The 20,122-nt window shown below is 32.6% G+C and overlaps 1 protein-coding gene across 1 annotated transcript in view; it reads right to left on the bottom strand.

Moving 5' to 3' along the window:
- Nucleotides 1–2,333, bottom strand: part of LOC124309108 (growth hormone secretagogue receptor type 1-like) — a 62,043-nt gene extending 59,710 nt beyond the window's left edge. Inside the window, exons 1-2 of the mRNA XM_046772380.1 lie at nucleotides 2,205–2,333; nucleotides 841–956 (exon numbers count right to left, since the gene is read on the bottom strand). Of these exons, the coding sequence (XP_046628336.1) occupies nucleotides 841–956; nucleotides 2,205–2,289 (201 nt within the window). The 5' untranslated portion in view covers nucleotides 2,290–2,333. The remainder of the gene's footprint in view (nucleotides 1–840; nucleotides 957–2,204) is intronic.
- Between the last annotated feature and the right edge of the window lie 17,789 nt (nucleotides 2,334–20,122).

A 20,122-nucleotide genomic window follows, 5' to 3' on the forward strand; every position in this document is an offset into this window, starting at 1 on the left:
TGGAATTGTTTAGAATATAAACTAACGAATCGAGATGAACCTGTGTATTTAGTATATTTTCGTAAGAAAGCGTGGAGATCAAATGATGATAACGTTAAACACGTTTCGTCACAAACGGTATAACAATTGTTATATTTATAAACACTGAGAGAATTTATCAGACGAATTTGCGATATAAATTATATCTTTATACAACAATCTGTATACTTTTTCCCGGGTTCATTAGCTTGACTTTCCAAACTCGGGAAGAGAAAGATCGCGAATTGAATTGATGAAAAGGCGATGCCTGCTTGCCTCTGAAATTCTCGTTCACGATGATTAGAGACGTGGGAAATTTTTATTTATTTTTTTTTGGAGATATAAAGAATCCACCGAGCCGAAGCAAAATCAAATTTTTACAGTTGAATCCTGAATTCAAGTCGACGGGTTGTTTAATCGCATTTTATTCAGGTGTCATTATTGAGCTTTGAATATTTTATGAGATCTGATTTTACGCGATTATTCCCACCACGTGTAAATTCTGATTTTTTATTTCATCTGACAATTTTTTTTTCATACAATTTCAGTCAACTTCGAATAATATTTACAATTCTTGCGGCTGAGTAACGGATACCAGAGTTTCCGGTAACGGCTAGAAACCTAATTTTCATTTTCTACCTAGAAGTATATTTTTTGATTTTGGTAAAAAATGAAAATAGTCAAGGACTGACCGGTAACAGGAAATAAAAATTTCTCTCAGTGCAGTTGTGTTCGGTTAACGTTGTTTCTGCGACGCAAAATTTAATTTTGCCATTGCGCTACTCCTGTAATATAAATATAATAAAACCCATGAAAACTCACCATCAGATTACCGACGACTCCCAGCACCATGACAAGGATGCAAACTATCATGGAGGTCGTCCTGATGTAAGCCGGCAACATGTAAGGCGGCATAGTCGCGTTCCCAAATCCATTTTCTGTAAAACGAAGGTGAAGATGAACACATTTTGCATTTCAACAAATTATCGACCGTCAAATTTTCCGACTCTTCTACAAAATTGTTCATTCGAAAAATACTTTTTTGCAGGATTTTATTTTACGATTGAAATAACGAAGGTAAAAAAAACAAACAAAATTAATCTGTAATTGATAATCGTATTTTATTAATTCAAAAGTCTTTTTATGGGAGTTGCAGTTATTTGTTTGTTTTTTTTTTTCCCCAGAATCTCGATGAAAATATGAGCAAAAATTTACATCAGATTTATCGATGACAGATCAAATCGCGAATAAACGCAAAAATTTCGATTTTCAAACAAATATTACCGTCAATTTGTTTTTTTTTTTCAAGTTTCTTACGATAAATTTATAGATTTCCGTACCAGATTCACCATGGATTTTACCACGATAAAATAAACCGAACAATTATTCGGGAATTGGCGTGAATTAAAATTCAATTATATAGCACGTTAAAAAATTTCATGATCTTTAATCACGTCAAAACAATCAAACCAAACACCTCGAGTATTCAAAATTTCCTTGTCACTTTTGCGAGGCGGTAAAGACTGAAGTACAAAATTTTTTCCAAAAAAAAAAAAACACAATTCATCAATATCTACAAAGAGAAATTCAGTAACATGCGAAAAGTGCAAAAATTTCTTTTCGTGATAGTTTATAATTTCTAGACACTCGTTCGGTCTTCTTTTTTCCTTTTTTTTTTTCTTTTCTCATTTCTTTTGCGTATTTTCAGAACGAAACTCCACGGAGTGAAAAACACCCTGGATACAATTTGGCATAGTGAAAGCCATAGACTGAATACATACATAGATATACATACACATATATATATATATATATATATATATATATATATATATATATATATACCTTTCTTCACTAGGCATGTATATTCGATCCACTAAAATCGAATCGCTACCCTGTTATCGCTTCATGAAGCGAACGAAATAGGGGAAAACGATGCGGTGCGATTTTTTTCGCTCTATATAGCTTTCGCATCGCGTTTCATCAATTCAATAGTATCGCCTACAGAATGCGAAAGCCGATCTAACAGTTCGGTAAACTTGATGCAACGTAAAAAAAAAAAAAAAAAATTTGTAACATTTTTATATCATGTTCTTCACAGTGTGATAAAATATTGCTCAACCGTGCTTGTGCCATTGATTTTCGGTTTTTGGCTTTGACACTGTTAAAAATTTGCAAAAACTCACCTAAGGATCCATCCGATAGTGTAGATTCGGTGACTACACTTGGATAGTACGAAGAATTCAAACCAAGAGACATGTTTGTAAACATTTTCACTGTTTTTACTCTCTGCGAGTTCACGATTAACAAGAAAAAAAAAAACAACAAACAAACAAACAAAACAACGTATTAAATATATTTATAAACTTTATAAACGAGATTTATTTTGGAAAATTAATCGAATCAGCCTTTTTCATGATAATCACCATTCGTCGAATTAAAGATTTTCATTATTCAACCACTTTCACCACACGCACATATTATTACGTTATATTTTTCACATTTATTTCTATTCCAATTAGCGTTGCAACATCTTTTCCTTTCTTTTCTTTTCTTTTTTTTTTTTTACCTCTTTTATCGTTTTCGCAGTAATTGCAAAAATTTTACGCACGAACCAACGAATCAATTTCAATTAACACTTTTTAAATATTGAAAATGAATAAAAATTTTCGAATCTTGTCGACAAACTTCGTAAACATTCGCGATATTGTTTCAATTTATCGTGTGAATATTCGAGCCACCAAAGAGCGGCAAATATCGCGATTATCGACCGCCGGAAGGAATTTTAAACTCAATCGAATCACTTGATCACTTTAACCGAACAGTAGCAATTGCTTTTTAGCCAATGTATGATTTCCGTTTTCTCGAAGCGATCGGAGTGCAGTATTTTTGGCATTTTTGCACCCTTTTACGCGTATCAAATCAACGTCTAGCTGTCCAGGATTGCTGGCAAGTGAATCATCGTCGTCGTCCGATGATTTTTTCGCGAACGATTCGCCACCGCATCTGTAAAAATCGTTCAACACTGACAATGAAAAAATCTTCATTTGTTACGGTGACTAGAGAAATTGAGTAAAGCAGGTATCGTTAAAAAAAAACTGTTTGATTATTGTTGGAATTACGAAAAACGAGGTACGCGTAAACATTTTGCGATATCGTCGTTCCTTTTTTGGTTATTGCAACGCAAAATCAGTTTCTGAGGTTTACTCTACTTTTTTAGTCAAACAAGGCTTTAACGTCAATTTATTCTCGCGCGAGCGTTAAATTTTCGCAACGGTTGCGAGAAAATCTAGCAACAATGATCGTAATGAGAAAGAACAGTAACGGATACCAGAGTTTCCGGTAACGGCTAGAAAACTAATTTTCATTATCTACCTAGAAGTATATTTTGTCGATTTTGGTAAAAAATGAAAATAGTCGAGGACTGAGCGGTAACTGTAACTAAAAATTTCTCTCATTGCAAGTGTAGATTATTTGTGTTTGCTAACGCTTGTATTACGCCCACACAATGTACGCTATTGCAAGATCGCCTTGCGCCAGATGTATTGTAACAATTAGGTATTTAGGGCAGTAAATGAAATAATTATCGAAGAGAGTGGTTTACGATTGAATGAAAATTATAATTTCAATTTCAATTTTTTTTTTTTTTTTCTCCTCTCGTAGGTGTCGATAAGAATTTTTCACGAGCTAAACTTTACGTTGACAAATACGAATTAAATTCGTAGACGAAAAATACGCACCGAGCATTGAATTTAATCACCTGTGAATACATGCCTGATAATTAATCTAACAAATTAGTTAATTAACGACCGACTGATTTCCTCTCTCTCTCTCTCTCTCTCTCTCTCTGCAAGTGTTTGTAAAATATTTTTGAAACGATCAATAAATCATGATGGAAGGGGAAAAAACAATAAAAATATTTTGTTTTTACACGACGTACGGAGATATTCTCAGTTTATAATATCGTAATTATTTATGCGACGTATCGTCGCGAGTTTCAATTCATCCGAAAAATATATAAACGTACGTTACAGACCGAAGCCTGAAATAGACTGCAAAGCCATTTACATTCATTTGGTCAATATGCTTTGATGTTACAGACACGGGCGTATTGTAGGAGATGGCAAAGGTGAGAGTCGAGAGATACTCTCGCGTAGCGAGGCAATAAACAGAGACGGCTTTGAAAAACATCCTGGTGCAAAGTTACAATGTCAAAATCATGTGTTACATGATCACATCGATTAACTTCGGGTTTCTATCAACAACGTGTAAATTTCTACAAGTCACCGAAGTCCGTCAAAATGAATTTAGAATTATTAGGTATCGAACGATAAGTTTATTGAAACGCACAAATTTTGATATTAAAAAAAAAATGCCGGTTCAATGTTCAATATTAAAGAGCGATAAAAAGTATATTTTTCAGTTCAGAATTAATAAAGTTTGAGCTAATCAAGTTTATTGAAACGCACAAATTTCGATATAAAAAAGCCGATTTAATGTTTCATATTAAAGAGCAACAAAAAGAATATTTTTTAGTTTAGAATTAATAAAGTTTGAGCTACTCAAATTTATTGACACGCACGAATTCTGATGTAAAAAAAACAAAAAAAAACCGAATCAATGTTTAAAATTGTACAACAATGAAAAAACCAGAAAAAAAAACGACTAGATATTTCAAACTCAAGTGATTGTCAAATAAAAATTATTTTCCCATTCCGTTATTGGTCTAAAGTATAAAACTTTAGACCGAATTTTTTATACATCGGAATTTGTGCGTTTCAAAAAACTTGTCGTTCCATTAGCCAATAATTCTGAATTGAACGTAAATTGAAAATCGACTTTATTACGTATGTTAAAAATATCGAACGTTCATTTGTAATATATTTATAATAAACTTCGCCAATTTCTCGCAATTCGCGAGAAGTTGAAAGTTCGGTAGGTATACATACATATGTATATATTATATATATGTATGTATATATGTATATTATATAGAACTTAATTGTCCGAAGGCTGCGAACGCACTGAGCCGAAATCATATTAAGTACCTACTCGGAGTTGTGAGGAAGTTGGGTTATCACTGCGTATTATATACGCCGTTTAACCCCCCACTCGGAAAGATAAGAATAAACGCAGTTTCACGCGGTGTTAATAAATTAAAACAAAAGCCGTGCAATTTTCGGCAAGAGATTAATCCAATGCAGAAAAGTAACGAAAAAGAAAAGATAAAACAAGCGAATTTTAAACGAACTGAATATTTTTAATCTTATTGAAGTTGGAGTTTTCAAAATCTGTAAAAAAAAAAAAAAAAACTAGTCGGAAGGGAGGAGAGTAAAGAAATGCAAAAAGCGTAAAGTATGGAAAATCGAAATCATTAATTTTTTTCATTTTCATAAATTTTCATCCAAACCCGATATCGATTTTTTCATTTAAATCGACGATTTTCAAACACTTTTAACAAATTCTTCCAAATCAAATTTGAACTGTTCCGAAAGCAGCAAATTTCGAATTTTTTGGTGGCGAAAGTTAAAGCAAAGAAATCAAACTTCGACGAAACATCAAAGTTTCGAATCGTCCGAAATCGGACGAGTCAAAGTTCCGAAAGTGCGGAAATGAGAAAATTCAGAAACCTGAGACATCGAAATTTCGAATGATCGAAGATTTTCAGTTCCGTGAATTTCTTGCTCGGTGAAATTTCCCCATTTTGATCTTTCTTTGTTTTTATATTTTAATTTTCGGAACTTTGTTCCATCGTAACTTGAATCTTCAGAATCATGCATTTCGGAACTTTGTCGTCTGTCCAAAGTTTGATTTCTTTGCTTCAAGTTTCGCCACGAAATAATTCGGAATCAGACGCTTTCGGAGCTTTTCAAATTCGGAGCTTGAACCCCGCCCCGTTATTATACCCGATCGGTTCTTGTTTGCTTCCTCGGCGAGGGATTTTTCGTACTTGGCAGTCTATTAACATCGTTTAACCCCCGTACATTGGAGCCAATTTGTATAACACCGATAACACGCGTTATCACCAGCCGAGCTTATTGATCGGCACGTAATGTAGCAATCGAAAATCTGTGTCAATCAGTTGCAAATTTTCTATCCAACAAATTAAGCTCTGGCAATTGATACCCGTCATTCATCGAATCAGGGCCGTTAATAAACCGTAATTTAATCGTCTCGAACGATCGCTGTCAATTAAACACCGATTTATCAATGCGCTAGCAATTTAAAATCGGTGTCAGGAAAAATTCGCTACTTTATCCGCGTGTTTTTATTTATTTATTTTTTTTTTTTTTTTACCCACGCAACAAATATTTTTGTCGCGATATTAAAATTTATTCTCAACGATGATTTTTTTTTTTTTTACGAGATTAACAGCAAAAATAATATACTTATCGCAAAATATTGCGGTTTGACTTCTTTTCTTTTCTTTTTTTTTTTGAAGCATTTCAAGCGCTGTAAAATCATATCAGTGAATAAAAATTAAACTGGTAAATTTTCAAAAAAATAGAAGAAAAAAAAGCGAAATAACTTTTGAAAGAGTTTGGTCGTCGAAAGATTGTTACAGACATTTTTTTTGTGAAGAGTTAAATTCCCTGCGAAAATATGCGTCCGACATTCATTTACATTGCATCGTTACTGAGCTATAAAAATTGAGAAATAACAAAAAAAAAAATAAGTAGAAATTGGAAAATTGCGTTTAGAAATGACTAAGTATTAATATAAAGTGCTCAAATTAGAAGACAGGCGTTTTATTTCCTCTTTCAAAAACTATTAAACACGTGACATTGGCAAAAACAAAATAGGTAGTCGATTTTTTCAAACCAGTCCTGATCGTTTATACATCAATTTATTTATTTATTTTTTTTTTTAGGGGTTTTCTTGCCCGCAGTTTGGCGAGCCTGATGACAAGGCAGGATTGTAACTTGTAACGCATCGCTTTTCAACGCGTTACTCAATCCCAAGTAGGCCTATTATAATTTTAGATTCGACGGAGTCAACGTAACAAGAAGACTGCACTCCCACGCTCTCGCGTGTCTGATGCGAGAAAAAGTGTAGCAACAAAAGATTCAGGTTTCGATAAAGAAGGTTCAGGTTTTGATAATTTTTTAAAGCTCGCATGCTTTTTCTTTTCTTTTTTCTTTTTTTTTCTTTTTTTTTTCTACAAGCCAAAACAGTCCCAACGTTCTTTTAATTTTTCGATCTCACATTTTACGCGCGTACCGGTTTTGAATACAGATTCAAGATTCGCTCCAGACTCACTGCAAAATGAAAAATGTGTAAAACTTTTAACGAATCGATAAATAAAAATCTTTGCGACTGATTCGGGATCTAGAGAAAAAAGTTTACTTCAGCCGTGATTTGGGAAGAATGTTTCAACTAATGAAATCAGCCATGACGAGTTTTCGATCGATAGATCAATTGATGGAAATGAAAAATAACTATGAAGCGTATTTCGATAGATCCAAAACCATGAAGAATTTTGTAAATTTTCGTAAAAATTTTAGTACGTCAAATTTTTAAACGGTGAGCTGAAGTTTGAGCATGAAAAAAACTGCCGCGTAATGTGAGTAAGAGTTTAATCGTCGAAATTGAAAAGGAGAATAGAAAAAGTCTGAAAGTACCTCTTTTTTTTTTTTAACTGGTATTTTATTATAAAGTCGAAGAGGAAAATAGAAAATTCAGCTATACAAAAGTGCCATTTTTTTTTTCTAAATTAAAAAATGCTACTACGTTGATTTTGCAAACAACATTTTTTGCGATAGAATAAATTTGCGTAAAACAATTAATAGCGAATTTGTTGGGTAAAAAAAAAAAAATAGGCTATAATTTAATAAAATTGGTCAAAAGATGGGTTGAAAATTTTCTTATAAAATTAGTAACAATTGATTTTTTGTTGTTGCCACAGTGCTTCGATCTGTCAAATTTTTTTTTTCGCAACAATTGTCGACTGCGAAAATCAATGGATTACTGAATATAAAAATTTGAAAATTTTCTAATAACTTTTCGGCTGAAAATAAACTTTCTCGTCTCTTTTCGTCTGTTTAATTTTGTTTACAATAGTAATAATGGAAAAACAAAAAATAAAAAAAAATCGTACGTTAATCGGTGAAATTTTAAACCTAAGCATAGGAATTTTTATAGAAACGAAAGACCTCGAATTTATTCAAATTTCGACCTTCTCCTTACACGTATACATATTTTATAATTATATTCAGCTATAAAATTGATTAAAACTCGGAAGAAGTTTTAGCATTGACGAAATTCAATTTTAGATCATTTTGCGAGCAGCGTTTTTTTTTTTTTTTTTTTTTTAATAATTGACTCTGACCAGCCAAAAGATGATATAAGTTTAAAACATTCTTTAACAACTATCGATTTATTTATACGTCGATGCGAATTTTTTCAGTATCGGCTTTATAACATCGTGGATAAATTGCGAGTCGCGTTATTAATCCATGTATATATTATATATTTAATAGCGGACGTTATACGTCAATTTTAATAATAAAAAAAAAAAAAAACATACCCATTGATTTGGAATCGCTTAAAATAGAAAGCGATTTGTTTACGTATAATTGATTTTTCGTAGCAGTTTGTTTCTTCCCCCGTCGCACAACCGTACAGATTATAAACAAAAATTCACACAAAACCTGACATTATTTTTTAGACACATATTTTACGTTCACTCGATGATGAATAATATTTTCGTAGTAAGACAGGAGAGAGAAGAAAAAGAAAAAAAAAAAGAACAGAAAACAAAGAAAAGAGAGAAAGAAAAATCCACCACTTCACTTTTCTTACTTCGCATCATTTTATTACGTCATTATTACATCAGTACGGAAACTTTCGCTATACTCGTATTAAAAATGACTCACCGTTTGATTTTCTTTATTCATTTATTATTATATTTCATCGGTTCAGTTTGAAAACTCGGACACGAGAAAGATGCGAACGGAAACGGAGGGTTAAAATAAGACAAAGAAGAAAGACGTGAGATAAAAATGAAGGAAAAAAAAAAAAAAAAAAATATATATACCATCAGCGAAAAAAAATATCGCGGTTTTTTTACGATCGTGAATCTCTCGATCGAGCCGCGATTTTTGTACGCACGTTTTGTTTATTTCCTTCCTTCCGTAAAATATCGCGACTCTCGTCGTTCTTCGACGATGCGAACCCTGCACGCGTCAGTTTGACGACGCACTGATAGTTCCGAGACACCGAACCCGCGAACCTCACTTGAATGAACCAATGCGCGCGCCTGCGCAAACCCGATTAGCGTATTATAGGCATGCCTGTTGTGTGTGACGATATCTTGGGACTGCCAAGACACGCGACCGAGAAACGCGCTGCGCCGGAAGTTGATTCCAACATCTGCAATAACGGGGATGAACAAAAAATTTTTCAAAAACAATCGATTCGAAAACGCTGAAATCGTTTCTTTTTTTTTAAATAATTTTTGAGAATAAGAACTCGATTTTTAGATGTAAACTGGTTCTTTTTTTTTTAACAAATTTTTCGTCAACAAATTCTTTGCAAAAGAAAAAAAAAGAAAAAAAAACAAAAACCTTCGAGTGGAAAAGTCTGGAATCCTTTTTTTTGGAATTCCTAAGAATAAAAATTCGATTTTTAGTCGTAAGCTGATGTTTTTTTTTTTAAATGCGTCTTCCGTCAACAAATTATTTGTAAAAAAAAAACGACAGAAAATACATTCCAGTCGAAAAGTCTGACATCGTTACGAATTTCAATTCGCCGAGTCCGGTTGTCGACAATTTTTTAGAGATTGCGTTACGGTTAATTTTCTTGAAAATTTCATACGAATTTCGATTCGCCAACGATTTTTTACAGTCGGAATTCAAGTTGTAAACTAGCTTGTAATTAATTCGTTCAACAAATTCTTCGTAAAAGGGAACAAGCATTCAAGTTGAAAAGTCTAAAATCGTCATGAATTTACACTCTCCAAGTCCGATTGTCAACGTTTTTTGAATTTTTTATCAACGAGAAAAATCGAGTTTCAATCGTTTTTGGAATATGTTCAAATATATTTCGTATAAGAATTCGACAATTTGCCGTTAAAAGGATGTTTAAGTTGGATGTTATAAATAACGAGCTGCTTCGTTGACATTCCAGACTCGTAAAAAATTCTTCATTTCGCTGGTTACTTTGAAAAAAAAAAAAATAATAAAGAATTGAATCGAAAACTTCCATTGCAATGATTTGAGTTTTACATCAACCAAAATATCGTCGATCGAATTAGAAAAAAAAAAAAAACCTGAAGAAAAGCAAATGAAAAAATTGACTGGTAAAAAAAGCGGTTCATCCATTTTTTTCAACGTATTTTCGCGGTTTCTTTTTTTTTTTTTAATTTTTACAAGTATACTCGGTCGAAAATCGATAATTGTCTGTTAATTTTCATTTCATTTTTACGCATACTCGTAACATTCGAATTTCTGGAGTCCGCTGTAAAATTTTCTCAACGTAGTAAAAAATGAAATACGGTTGATTCGGTATCGTTGTCGGAAAAAATAATAAAAAAAAAGAAAAAAAAAAAAGTAAGAAACAACGTTTGACGGGTTGAACTTTCATCCCCCTCGGAAATTCCAAGCTCGCTCGCTCGCTCGCTCGCTTCTCATCTCCGTTCGGTTTATTGCCACGGTGGTTTTATAATGGAGAATTATCCGGCATCAGCCGGCAGCACGATTCCATCTTGAATATTGTACTCGTTTTAAAGGCGCGCTGAATGTAATTCGAGTTTACGTCGAATAACGCGCTCTTATTATCAAGCAACTTTTTTCTAAATCGTTAAAAGATGCTTCGAAATGCGTAACGCGAATCACTTCGTCTAGCCGAGGTTTCGAAATATCCTAACGATCAAACGAGACGCGAAGCTTGTCAATTTTAATGACGTATCCGTCTTACGGTGATTCAAATTTCGCTGCTAAAATTTTTAATTCTTGTATATATTAGTCCATCTAATATGGCGAATTATGTGCGAATCCAAAAAAAAAAAAAAAATGCAATTTTCCCAACTCTGAAACAGTACGCTGAATTTTTTCCACGTCTTTCAATTCAACTTGTTCAATATTTATAAATTTTGAGGGTGATTTTGAAAAGGTGCCTTTTTCAAAATATTCCAAGCAATCCTCAAAAATTGTATTTTTTGTTTTAGTACCCTAAATTTTTTCACGTTTCTTAATAAACCGGTGATTTTGACGAGAACCTTTCCTAAATTACTGAAAGGATTCTTGAAAAAAAAAAAAAAGATTTGCAAGTGTTGACAAAAAAAAAAAAAAAAAAAATGGGAAAAAATTGTTCCATGATGGCCCCGGTCTTGAAATGTTTGGAATAGTAAATACAGTTTTAGAGAATTTTGAGAAACTTAAAAAAAGATCCATCGCAAAATCACTTTGAATATATGTATATAAATAATTAAGCGGTTGGATAAAAAAAGTGAAAAAATTCAGGGTAACATTTCAGATTTGGGAGAAATGCGGAAATTTTTTCAAACAAAAATTGGTCAGGTTCACACGGAATTCTCTACAGACTGTAAAAATTGCACTTAAACGTATCAAAATTATTCGCAATTCGTTGATCACAAATAAGAATTAAATCGATATATCATAACTAAATATATATTAAAATAGTTAGACTTTAAAGAGTGAATTCCGATATTTGCTAGGTCAAAAAATGACGGAAAGTTGAATTTGTAAGTTCGAATCAAAGTACATTTTGGCAAGTTTTAATTGCCGGCGTTATGGCCGGTGCCAGCTGGAATCGCAACTTCGGCCAAAGTACGGATATCGCCCTTCTCTCTCTCTCTCTTTCTCTCACTCTCTCTCCGTAATTTTCAACGGCCGTCTGTTATTGAGTGAGTGGCAGCTGGGAGTATAAATATTTTTCGCGGTATAAAAACGTCGCATTAAATTCACTTTATCAAAGCGAACTTTCAGTCCGAAGAAATACAATTTTTTACACGAATTTAGGTCAAGTTTACGTTAAAATAAAAGTGTCTTTTTTTCTAGTTTCAATTTTGTAATTTTTCCGTTTAGTACAAATTATTCAAGAGATTCCGTGTACATATATATATATATATGTATGTATATATACATCTATTCAATTTTTTGACACCCCGATCATTTTGCAAAAATCTTCAACGCAGTATTAATTGTATGTTTATATGTGTATGTGTGTAATGAAATTACGTTAAATAGAATTAGAAAAAAAAAAAAAGTAAATAATCTTCAAATTGAAACTCTTGTTTCTCGAAAGAAACGAAAGAAAGAAAAAAAAAACAGAAAAAAAACAATTTTAACGCTAATTAACAATTTCTTATTCACTATCTGGCAGAAAGTTAATAGATTATAATAGACCAAACGAATATTCACGCGAAAGTTTAATCATGCGGCGTATATTGAACATTCGCACTTTCATTTCCGATGTGAGGATAAATATAATTATGCATAATAATTTTATAAATGATATATTCTCGTATCGTTGTGAAGAAAAAGGAGAAAAAAAAAAAAAAAAAAAGACTCAATCTCCTCGGTACAAAAATTAACAAAGTGTTAAACGTTGTAACGCATAAAACATAGATTACGCTAAAACTTTCTACACACACGCTATTGGCATTAGTAGCAAATTTTATAGATAAATTAGAAACAGATCTTAGAAAAATGAATTGACCGAAGATAAAAAAAAAAAAAAAAAATTTTGTTCCATCAATAATTCAGTTATTTTAATCATCGACGTATTTACTCGTTATGTAAACTCTGTTTTGATTCTCGAGACGGATATTATTTATGAAAATTACAGGCTAAAGTTTCTCAAAGAAAAACAATACGTAAAGAAAAATTGCAGATCGCGATACAAAAAGCTGAACCAACTTTTTTCTTTTACCAATTTTCTTTTACCAATATCCTGATTGATATCTCTGTTGAACAAAATCTGTGATCAAAATTTACAAACTCCGAATATCTTCAATTTCACGTTACGCCGGAGTAAAAGACTAGCTACATCAGATGTCAAAAACGAAGATTGATATAGAAAAAAATGAGCAAGAAAAAAAAAAAAAAAAAAAACCACAGGTAATTAGAAAGAAATTAATAGAAAATTATAACAAGCTCCGGGCATAATAGCGCGAGGGAAAAGAGTAGAAAAAAAGAAGAAGAAAAAAAAAAAACAAATTTCCAACAATGCCTTTCAGCAATTATTTTATACGCCTCTCGGTCGCATGCATGCTCGTCGTACGTTATACATACGTGTAAAACGTAGGTAGGTATGAGTAATATATCTCGGGTGAAAGAGACCGCTTTTACTCCGCGGGGCAGCCGCCTGCAGAATATTGGCTGTGATCCAAGCTGGCTGGCAAAAGGTAGAACGAGAGAATGAGAGAGAGAGAGAGAGAGAGAGAGAAAGAAAGAGAGAGAAAGAGAGAGAGAGAGAGATGCCCTCCGATTGGCTGTCTCTTACACGAGCGTCGATAACTCTCGGAATACGAGAGTCAAGAGTTTCCTTCAACCTACAGCAAGGCACGTATGTGTGTGCAACAATATACATAGGACAGTGGGCACCTTGGGTGAAAATAAAGAAAAAAAAAGAGAGAGTGAAAGGAGCACTGAGTGATAGAGCGGAATAGCAGCGAGAGAGAGAGAGAGATCCTTTTTTTTTTTTTACCCTTTTCCTATTTTTCTCTGTTTCGTGTATTCCCCAGTCTTTATCTACGATGTGGTAGGAACGAAAGAAAGAGAAGAAAGAACAGAGAAAAGAAGAGAAGAAAAAAAATTAAGAAGTAAGAGAGAGAGAGAGAGAGAGAGAGAGAGAAATATGCAAGGAAAAGAAAATTCAACCGAGATAAGGAAAAACTCGTCCAACCTTTTCCGGCAATCGTTGTCAACCTTGAAATTTTTTATCCATATGTATACAAGCAGTTATGTTATATGTATGCGCATGTATGTATACATGTATACAAATTTCTTCTTATCCTGTTAAGATAAGAATGCGTGGAAAGTGACGCGATATTTTGCTCTCCGAATATTTCAGATCGAATTCAATGGCCGGTTTGTTTGTTTCTTTCGACGAGGACTCTGGTTTTTTTTTTTTTTTTTTACATTTAATACAAGTTTGTGATAACAATGAAAGAGATAATAATGACAGAAAGAAAAAAAAAACACCAAGAATGATGATAAACAGAAAAATTTTATCATGGGACGAAAAATTCGAAATAAGAAACCTTCGATTTTGAATTATTCAATAAGGGATGGAGAATGGTCCATTTTATTTCTCCTTCTGTTTTTTTGATCGGTCTTTTTATGCGGTACGGTTATTGCATATATATATATATATATATGTGTACACAAAATATTATTCATTGAAAATCAAAATTCTTCGGGATTTGTTTGAACAAAAAAAAAAAAAAAAAGTATAATAATATTTTCATACGAATACGAACGTGTGTCTAATACAATTCGTTCGGCACAGGCGAGGAAATTTTTTTTCGATTGGATACAAAATTCATATCAACCGGATAAATTTTTATTTCGAGAAGGCGAATTTTACAATATTTTTTTTTTTGGTGCTTTTTTTTCCCACAGGCTGTTCGAAAACTGCTCGCTTTCAAAACGGACGTATTTTCGAAAATGATTCCCAACTGCCGAATACCGCGATATTTTTAACTGCGTTTTGAGAAAAGTAAGGGAAATAAAAATTTTATCATTGATTCGTAATTTTTGGTGGAAAAACTTGTGTGAAGGATAAAAAAAAAAAAAGAAAAGTATATTCGGGAATAGGAAAAGATTTGGCTATTTTAATACGAATAATGTATTGAGAACTTTTTTTATTCGAAACGGATTGGTACGTTAAATTTCGATGAAATCGATGAAAAATTTCTAACCATTTAACACGTCTCTGATATTTCGATAAAATCTTTCTGTTCGAAGAACAAAATGATACATTCGAGATGAATATTTTTTCCGAGTGCAACATATACCTGCGCGAGTATAATATTGTAGTCGGAAGGAAGATAAATATTTCAGAGAAATATCCGTCTCAGACGATTTGCAGGAAAGACGTTTTTCGAACAAGGTCGGCTGTGTAATAGCCTAAAATTGGACAAGCTGTACCTATAACACCAAGAATTATCGGTAAGGTAGGCATCGCGACACGTTTCACCGAATGCCTGATCTTGGTATAAATAAAAAAAAGTATTCGCACGCGAAAATTGCGATCAATTGTCAATTTTCGGATATTTCTTGCAGGTGAAAAAAAAAAGAAAAATTTAAAAATTAAAAAAAAAAAAAAAAGTATGATGAGAATATTGCATACAAATTCGATACATTTTCTATCGTCGGTGTTAATCGTCGTTGTGTAAATAAAATAAAAAAAAAAAAATTCGATAAATCAGACTCCACGGAAAGATGTTGTAGTCGGTGAATGATAAAAAAAAAAAAAAAAAAAGAAATTTGCTTTTTTTCCCTCCCTAATCCGTTTCGCTCGGATAATTGTTACTTGACACACGATACGTAGAACGTATATTACAACTAGGTAAGAAACGTTAATTATAGTGTATCTTACTTGATTATTATCATTATCGTTAAGATCATGGTTATACGGCCTGTTTTCTCATCTCAGTGGAAAAGCGCTCAAACACACACACGCACACACACACACAGGAAAACATTCACACTGATATAGAAGGAGGCAGGGTTCGTTTTGCTCTCCATTAGTTAGCCAAACAATCGTGGATTTTGGGAGGGAAATATACTCGTACAGTTTAATTCTCGCGTACAGTTTCGACGAGGCTTAATGCGCTCGCTTTCATTTAATTTTCCCTCCCTCTCTCTCTCTCTCTCTCTCTCTTTTTCTTTCCTTCCTATACCTTTTCCTTTTTTTCCCTTTTTTGTCCCAACGTCTCACCGACTGATCTTGTAACGCGTGGGATATTATACATGTAGGTGGAATTACCAACCACCTTTAATTTCGGTTCGAAACATTCTGTTGAATTAATTAACCCCGGTCATTTACACGGTGGGGTCCGGTTTACCCCAGAACCGACATTAACGTGCAATTTCAAAGTGACCTTGGTTGAATCAGGATTGTTTCTGCGATTAAAAGGAACAACGATTGAAAAAACTTGTTTTTTTTTTTTTTTTTTACAAAACTAAGACTGGTTTCCATTTCCGAATCGTTAAATTTTTCTCTCAGAATTTTCTCCGAATCGTAACTCTGCGTAACGTAATGTTGCGGCAGAGTAACAAAGTTCCAAGGTTGGCCGCGATGTTTTTTTGAGTAACTCCGTAATAAATGTTGCGGAATTTTTTTTTGTTTTTGGAAAATCAATCGATCTTTGCAAATCGCGAGAAAATAAAATTCATTAGAATTTCAACAGACGTATCACCTCGTTCGACCGTACAATTGTTTAAATAACAATTAAATCTTACACCGATCCTTCTTTCCGATCATCGCAAATTTTTTTTTTAACACAATTTTTTTTTTTTTTTTTTTTTACTCACGGTGTCAGAGATTTGATAAATTTGGCATCTGTTTTCGTACAAGCGACTGTCAAAGTTTGAAAACGATGAGACAGACGACCGGCAGGAAATAGAAAACACCTGTAGAATAGTTGAAGAAACGGAGAGAAAAAAGAAAAAAAAAAAAAAAATCACACACACGTAAGTACAAAACGGCGATTTGCTGCTTTGATTTCAAATTTTTGCGTATAATCGTTTTAACAGATATTTTTGCGACACTTTAATTCCGATGTTTCTCGCACAATTTTCGCGTTACAATCGTCGTTACGTATCATATATTTACGTCAGTGCGAACATGCTGTACGAGAATGAAATATTACTGGTTGTGGGGAAAAGTTTTTTGGACACTTTCCAACCATCCTTTGGACGAAAATTTCATTATACGATGTGGTAGGACCGACTCGTAGCTCAGCTTTGCTAATCTCCGTAGAAGCGCGAAAAATCATACGTGAAAATAAAAATTCGCGTTTTTTAAGATTTTTTTTTCATGAGAGCTGATTGAAAAAGGAGATTTGAAAAGAGCTGCAAGTTCCCGTGAAATTTAAACTTTTTTTAAGGAAAACGGTGAGAAACTGTTTTTGTTTTTTCGCTGTTATAGCTTAAATTTTAGTGTGTGGAATTTTCTTCTTTTTTTTTTTTGAAAAAAAAAAAAAAATAAAAAATATTGTACTTTATTCAATTCTACTCTTCAATTGTATCCAATTTATGAAACTCAATTATTGTGTGAAAAAAAAATAACAAGACAAGATCAGCTAATTTCTTTTTGTCGCAGAAAATTTGATCTATTTCGAATTATTCATTAATTCTTACGAGTGCCTTTTTTTTTTTTATACATATAAAAATTACTCAAATCTGTGAACTCCTGACATTTTTTTCTTCAATAGTCCAAACACTGAAATGGTGCCCTGAATTTTTCAAGAATTTTCTGGAAATTTTCAGACCGTTAAACAGTGTTTTGGTTATAAAAAAAAAAAAAAAAATCATGGACTCGGTCTTGAAATACTTTTGAAAATGAAATACAGTTATTGGATGATTTTTTTTTGCTGAGCAATTTAAATGAGATCGTATTCTAAATCATTCTTAATAGTTATGAATAATTGAGCAATTGAATAAAGGCTAAATTTGTTAACTCTTCAGCATCGCTTTTTTTTTTCGAGTCCAATTTCCGCGACGGAAAAACGCCGAGAAGACGGATAACCCTGACAAACATGTAAACCCGATCCTCGGAAATAATATAACCGCCGATCGATAAAGCATCGCCGAACTTCTTTTTACTTCTGGTTGAAAAAACCTTTTCAAGTATCGAAAAATACGGTTCATCGCATTTTCGGGTTCGAATCACGTAGAAATTTATAAAAATTGACGAATTCGGAGATTTTTTATTTTCTTTTTTATTCGAAATTGACATCTAGCGAATTTCTCATATAAAAAAAAAAAAGAAAAAAAAAAGAAAGCCAAAAATGTTTCGAGCAACTTATTTTTACATCCCATCTTCTCTTACTTCTCGCAACTGTATTAACATTATTCTGTATATATCTCTGTAAGCAATTCGCTCGCCGTAGAAAGACATGAGCGGTAAAATTGCGAGAGTTTCGTACAATAAAAAGTTTGCCAATATTTGTCTCGCAACTTGTTCGCAATAATATACCTATAACTTCAAAATAAAAAAAAAAAACTCACGTAGGGTCAAATTCGCGATTGCATCTCACTGCGATTATGCTTGAAGGAAGATAATAAAAAAAAAAAAAAAGTACAAACAACGTGCAATAAGCGGAAAATTTTCACGCTCAGGTACGAGTTAAAAACTCGATTATATAAATCTGCATGTGATTCTAAAAGTATACTCGAATTTTTCTACAGTAGAAAAATTTATAAAACAAAATCCAATATTCGTTTTTATCGGCATAGTTCTAAAACTTGATATTACAATTTTTGATTCTCGCTGATTCTTGCAGATTTGAAAATCCAAATTTAGAACAATATTCGTCAATTTATTATCTCATATTACGTAGAAATGAAAAGTCATACGTACGATTATATCTATTACGAGTATAAATCTCTGCGGGATTTTACATCGGAAAAAAAAACTTCAGTGATTTGTAACCTCGCTGAAAAATTGGCGAATAAAATAAGGATTAAAAGAAGAAAGTAAAAAAGAAAAAAAAACAGAGAACACTTGACTCTCAATCAGAAAAGCGAGGTAATTTTTTAATCTTTTTTTTTGTGTCTACTATTTTTATTTAAAATCACTGGGATTTGAAAATTCATTAACAAATTTCCTTCGGTCAGTTCAGCGGAATGAAAATACAGTCGGTGTTGCAAATTTTTTTTCTAATTTACTGTTTTATTTTTTTAGGAAAAAATATAAGGTTCGCGGTTCGACCGGAAATTAATTTTGTTAAATCTGTTTCATTTTGTTACGTTCCTTTGTATAACGCGCGATGTTTTGTATTTACTCGAAAAAGTACAGCAAATTTACATTGTTGCTATCATTTTTTATTAAACTCTCCAAAGTGCGAATACGAATATTTGATATGCGGTGATGCGAAACGTTGAAAAACGGAGTGTTTATTCATCAAATAACAGCGGCGTGCCGATTAAATCCGAAACGATCCGCCCGCTCATTTATCGACAAGACGGTAGAAAAACAGTCTCACGTATCAGGTTGATTCGTAATAATGATCGTAAGGGCCGTGGCTATTAAAATAGTATAGCTTCGTTCCAATTTATAAATAAACAACCCGCTCTTTGGTTTATATTTATATAATAGAAACTCGGAGCAACGCGTTTAGAATTGTGAAATCGAATGATATTTGTTGAAATTGTTGACACGTATCGATTTCCAAGATTTGAAAAAGGAAAAGAAAAAATGGAGAAAAAAATTGATTTTTCAAAGGTTGGAATAAAAGGCGATGGAAAGAGACGTGAAAATCCTAAACTGTGAAAAATTTTGTTTGTTGTAGTAGTTAGAAAAATTCAGTAAAACGGTTATCGTTAAAAAAAAAACTGTTTGAATATTGTTGGAATTACGAAAAAATTTTTCTTCAAAAATTTTACCGTGTATTCTTGAAATTTAAATAATTGATAGAGTAGTTTTGTTTTTTTTTTTTCTCTCTTTTATGCCTGACGAATATTACTTAAACACTATTCTACGTTCAACGACTGAATGAAAATCTAGAGTTTTAAAGAGGAGCGAACAACTCGAGGGTCTGAAATTTTCCGAAACGATTCTCTCGCCGTTTCGAATTCAACGTTCCAACGAACGAGTGATAAAACAAGTTATTTTTTACAACGCATTCATCGCTTTGAAAAGCAATTCAATTACCGAAATTGTTTGGCATGGAAGTGCGATTAAATTTTTTTTTTTTTCCATCAATATGCTATGTTGTTAATCAAACGTTTGTTTTACTTTTCCTTTTCGCCGGATTATTTCCTGTAGCATTCTTTTACACATCGCACGGCAATTTGTATAAAAAAAAAATTTCATTCGCTCACTCGATTTCGCCTCGAAAACCAGTTTAATGTTTTGAAATCACGATCCGTCGAGTACAGTAAAAAAAATTTGTCAACGAGTATTTTGT

This window comes from Neodiprion virginianus, chromosome 7 (assembly GCF_021901495.1).
Source record: "Neodiprion virginianus isolate iyNeoVirg1 chromosome 7, iyNeoVirg1.1, whole genome shotgun sequence".
Classification (NCBI taxonomy): Eukaryota; Metazoa; Arthropoda; class Insecta; order Hymenoptera; family Diprionidae; genus Neodiprion; species Neodiprion virginianus.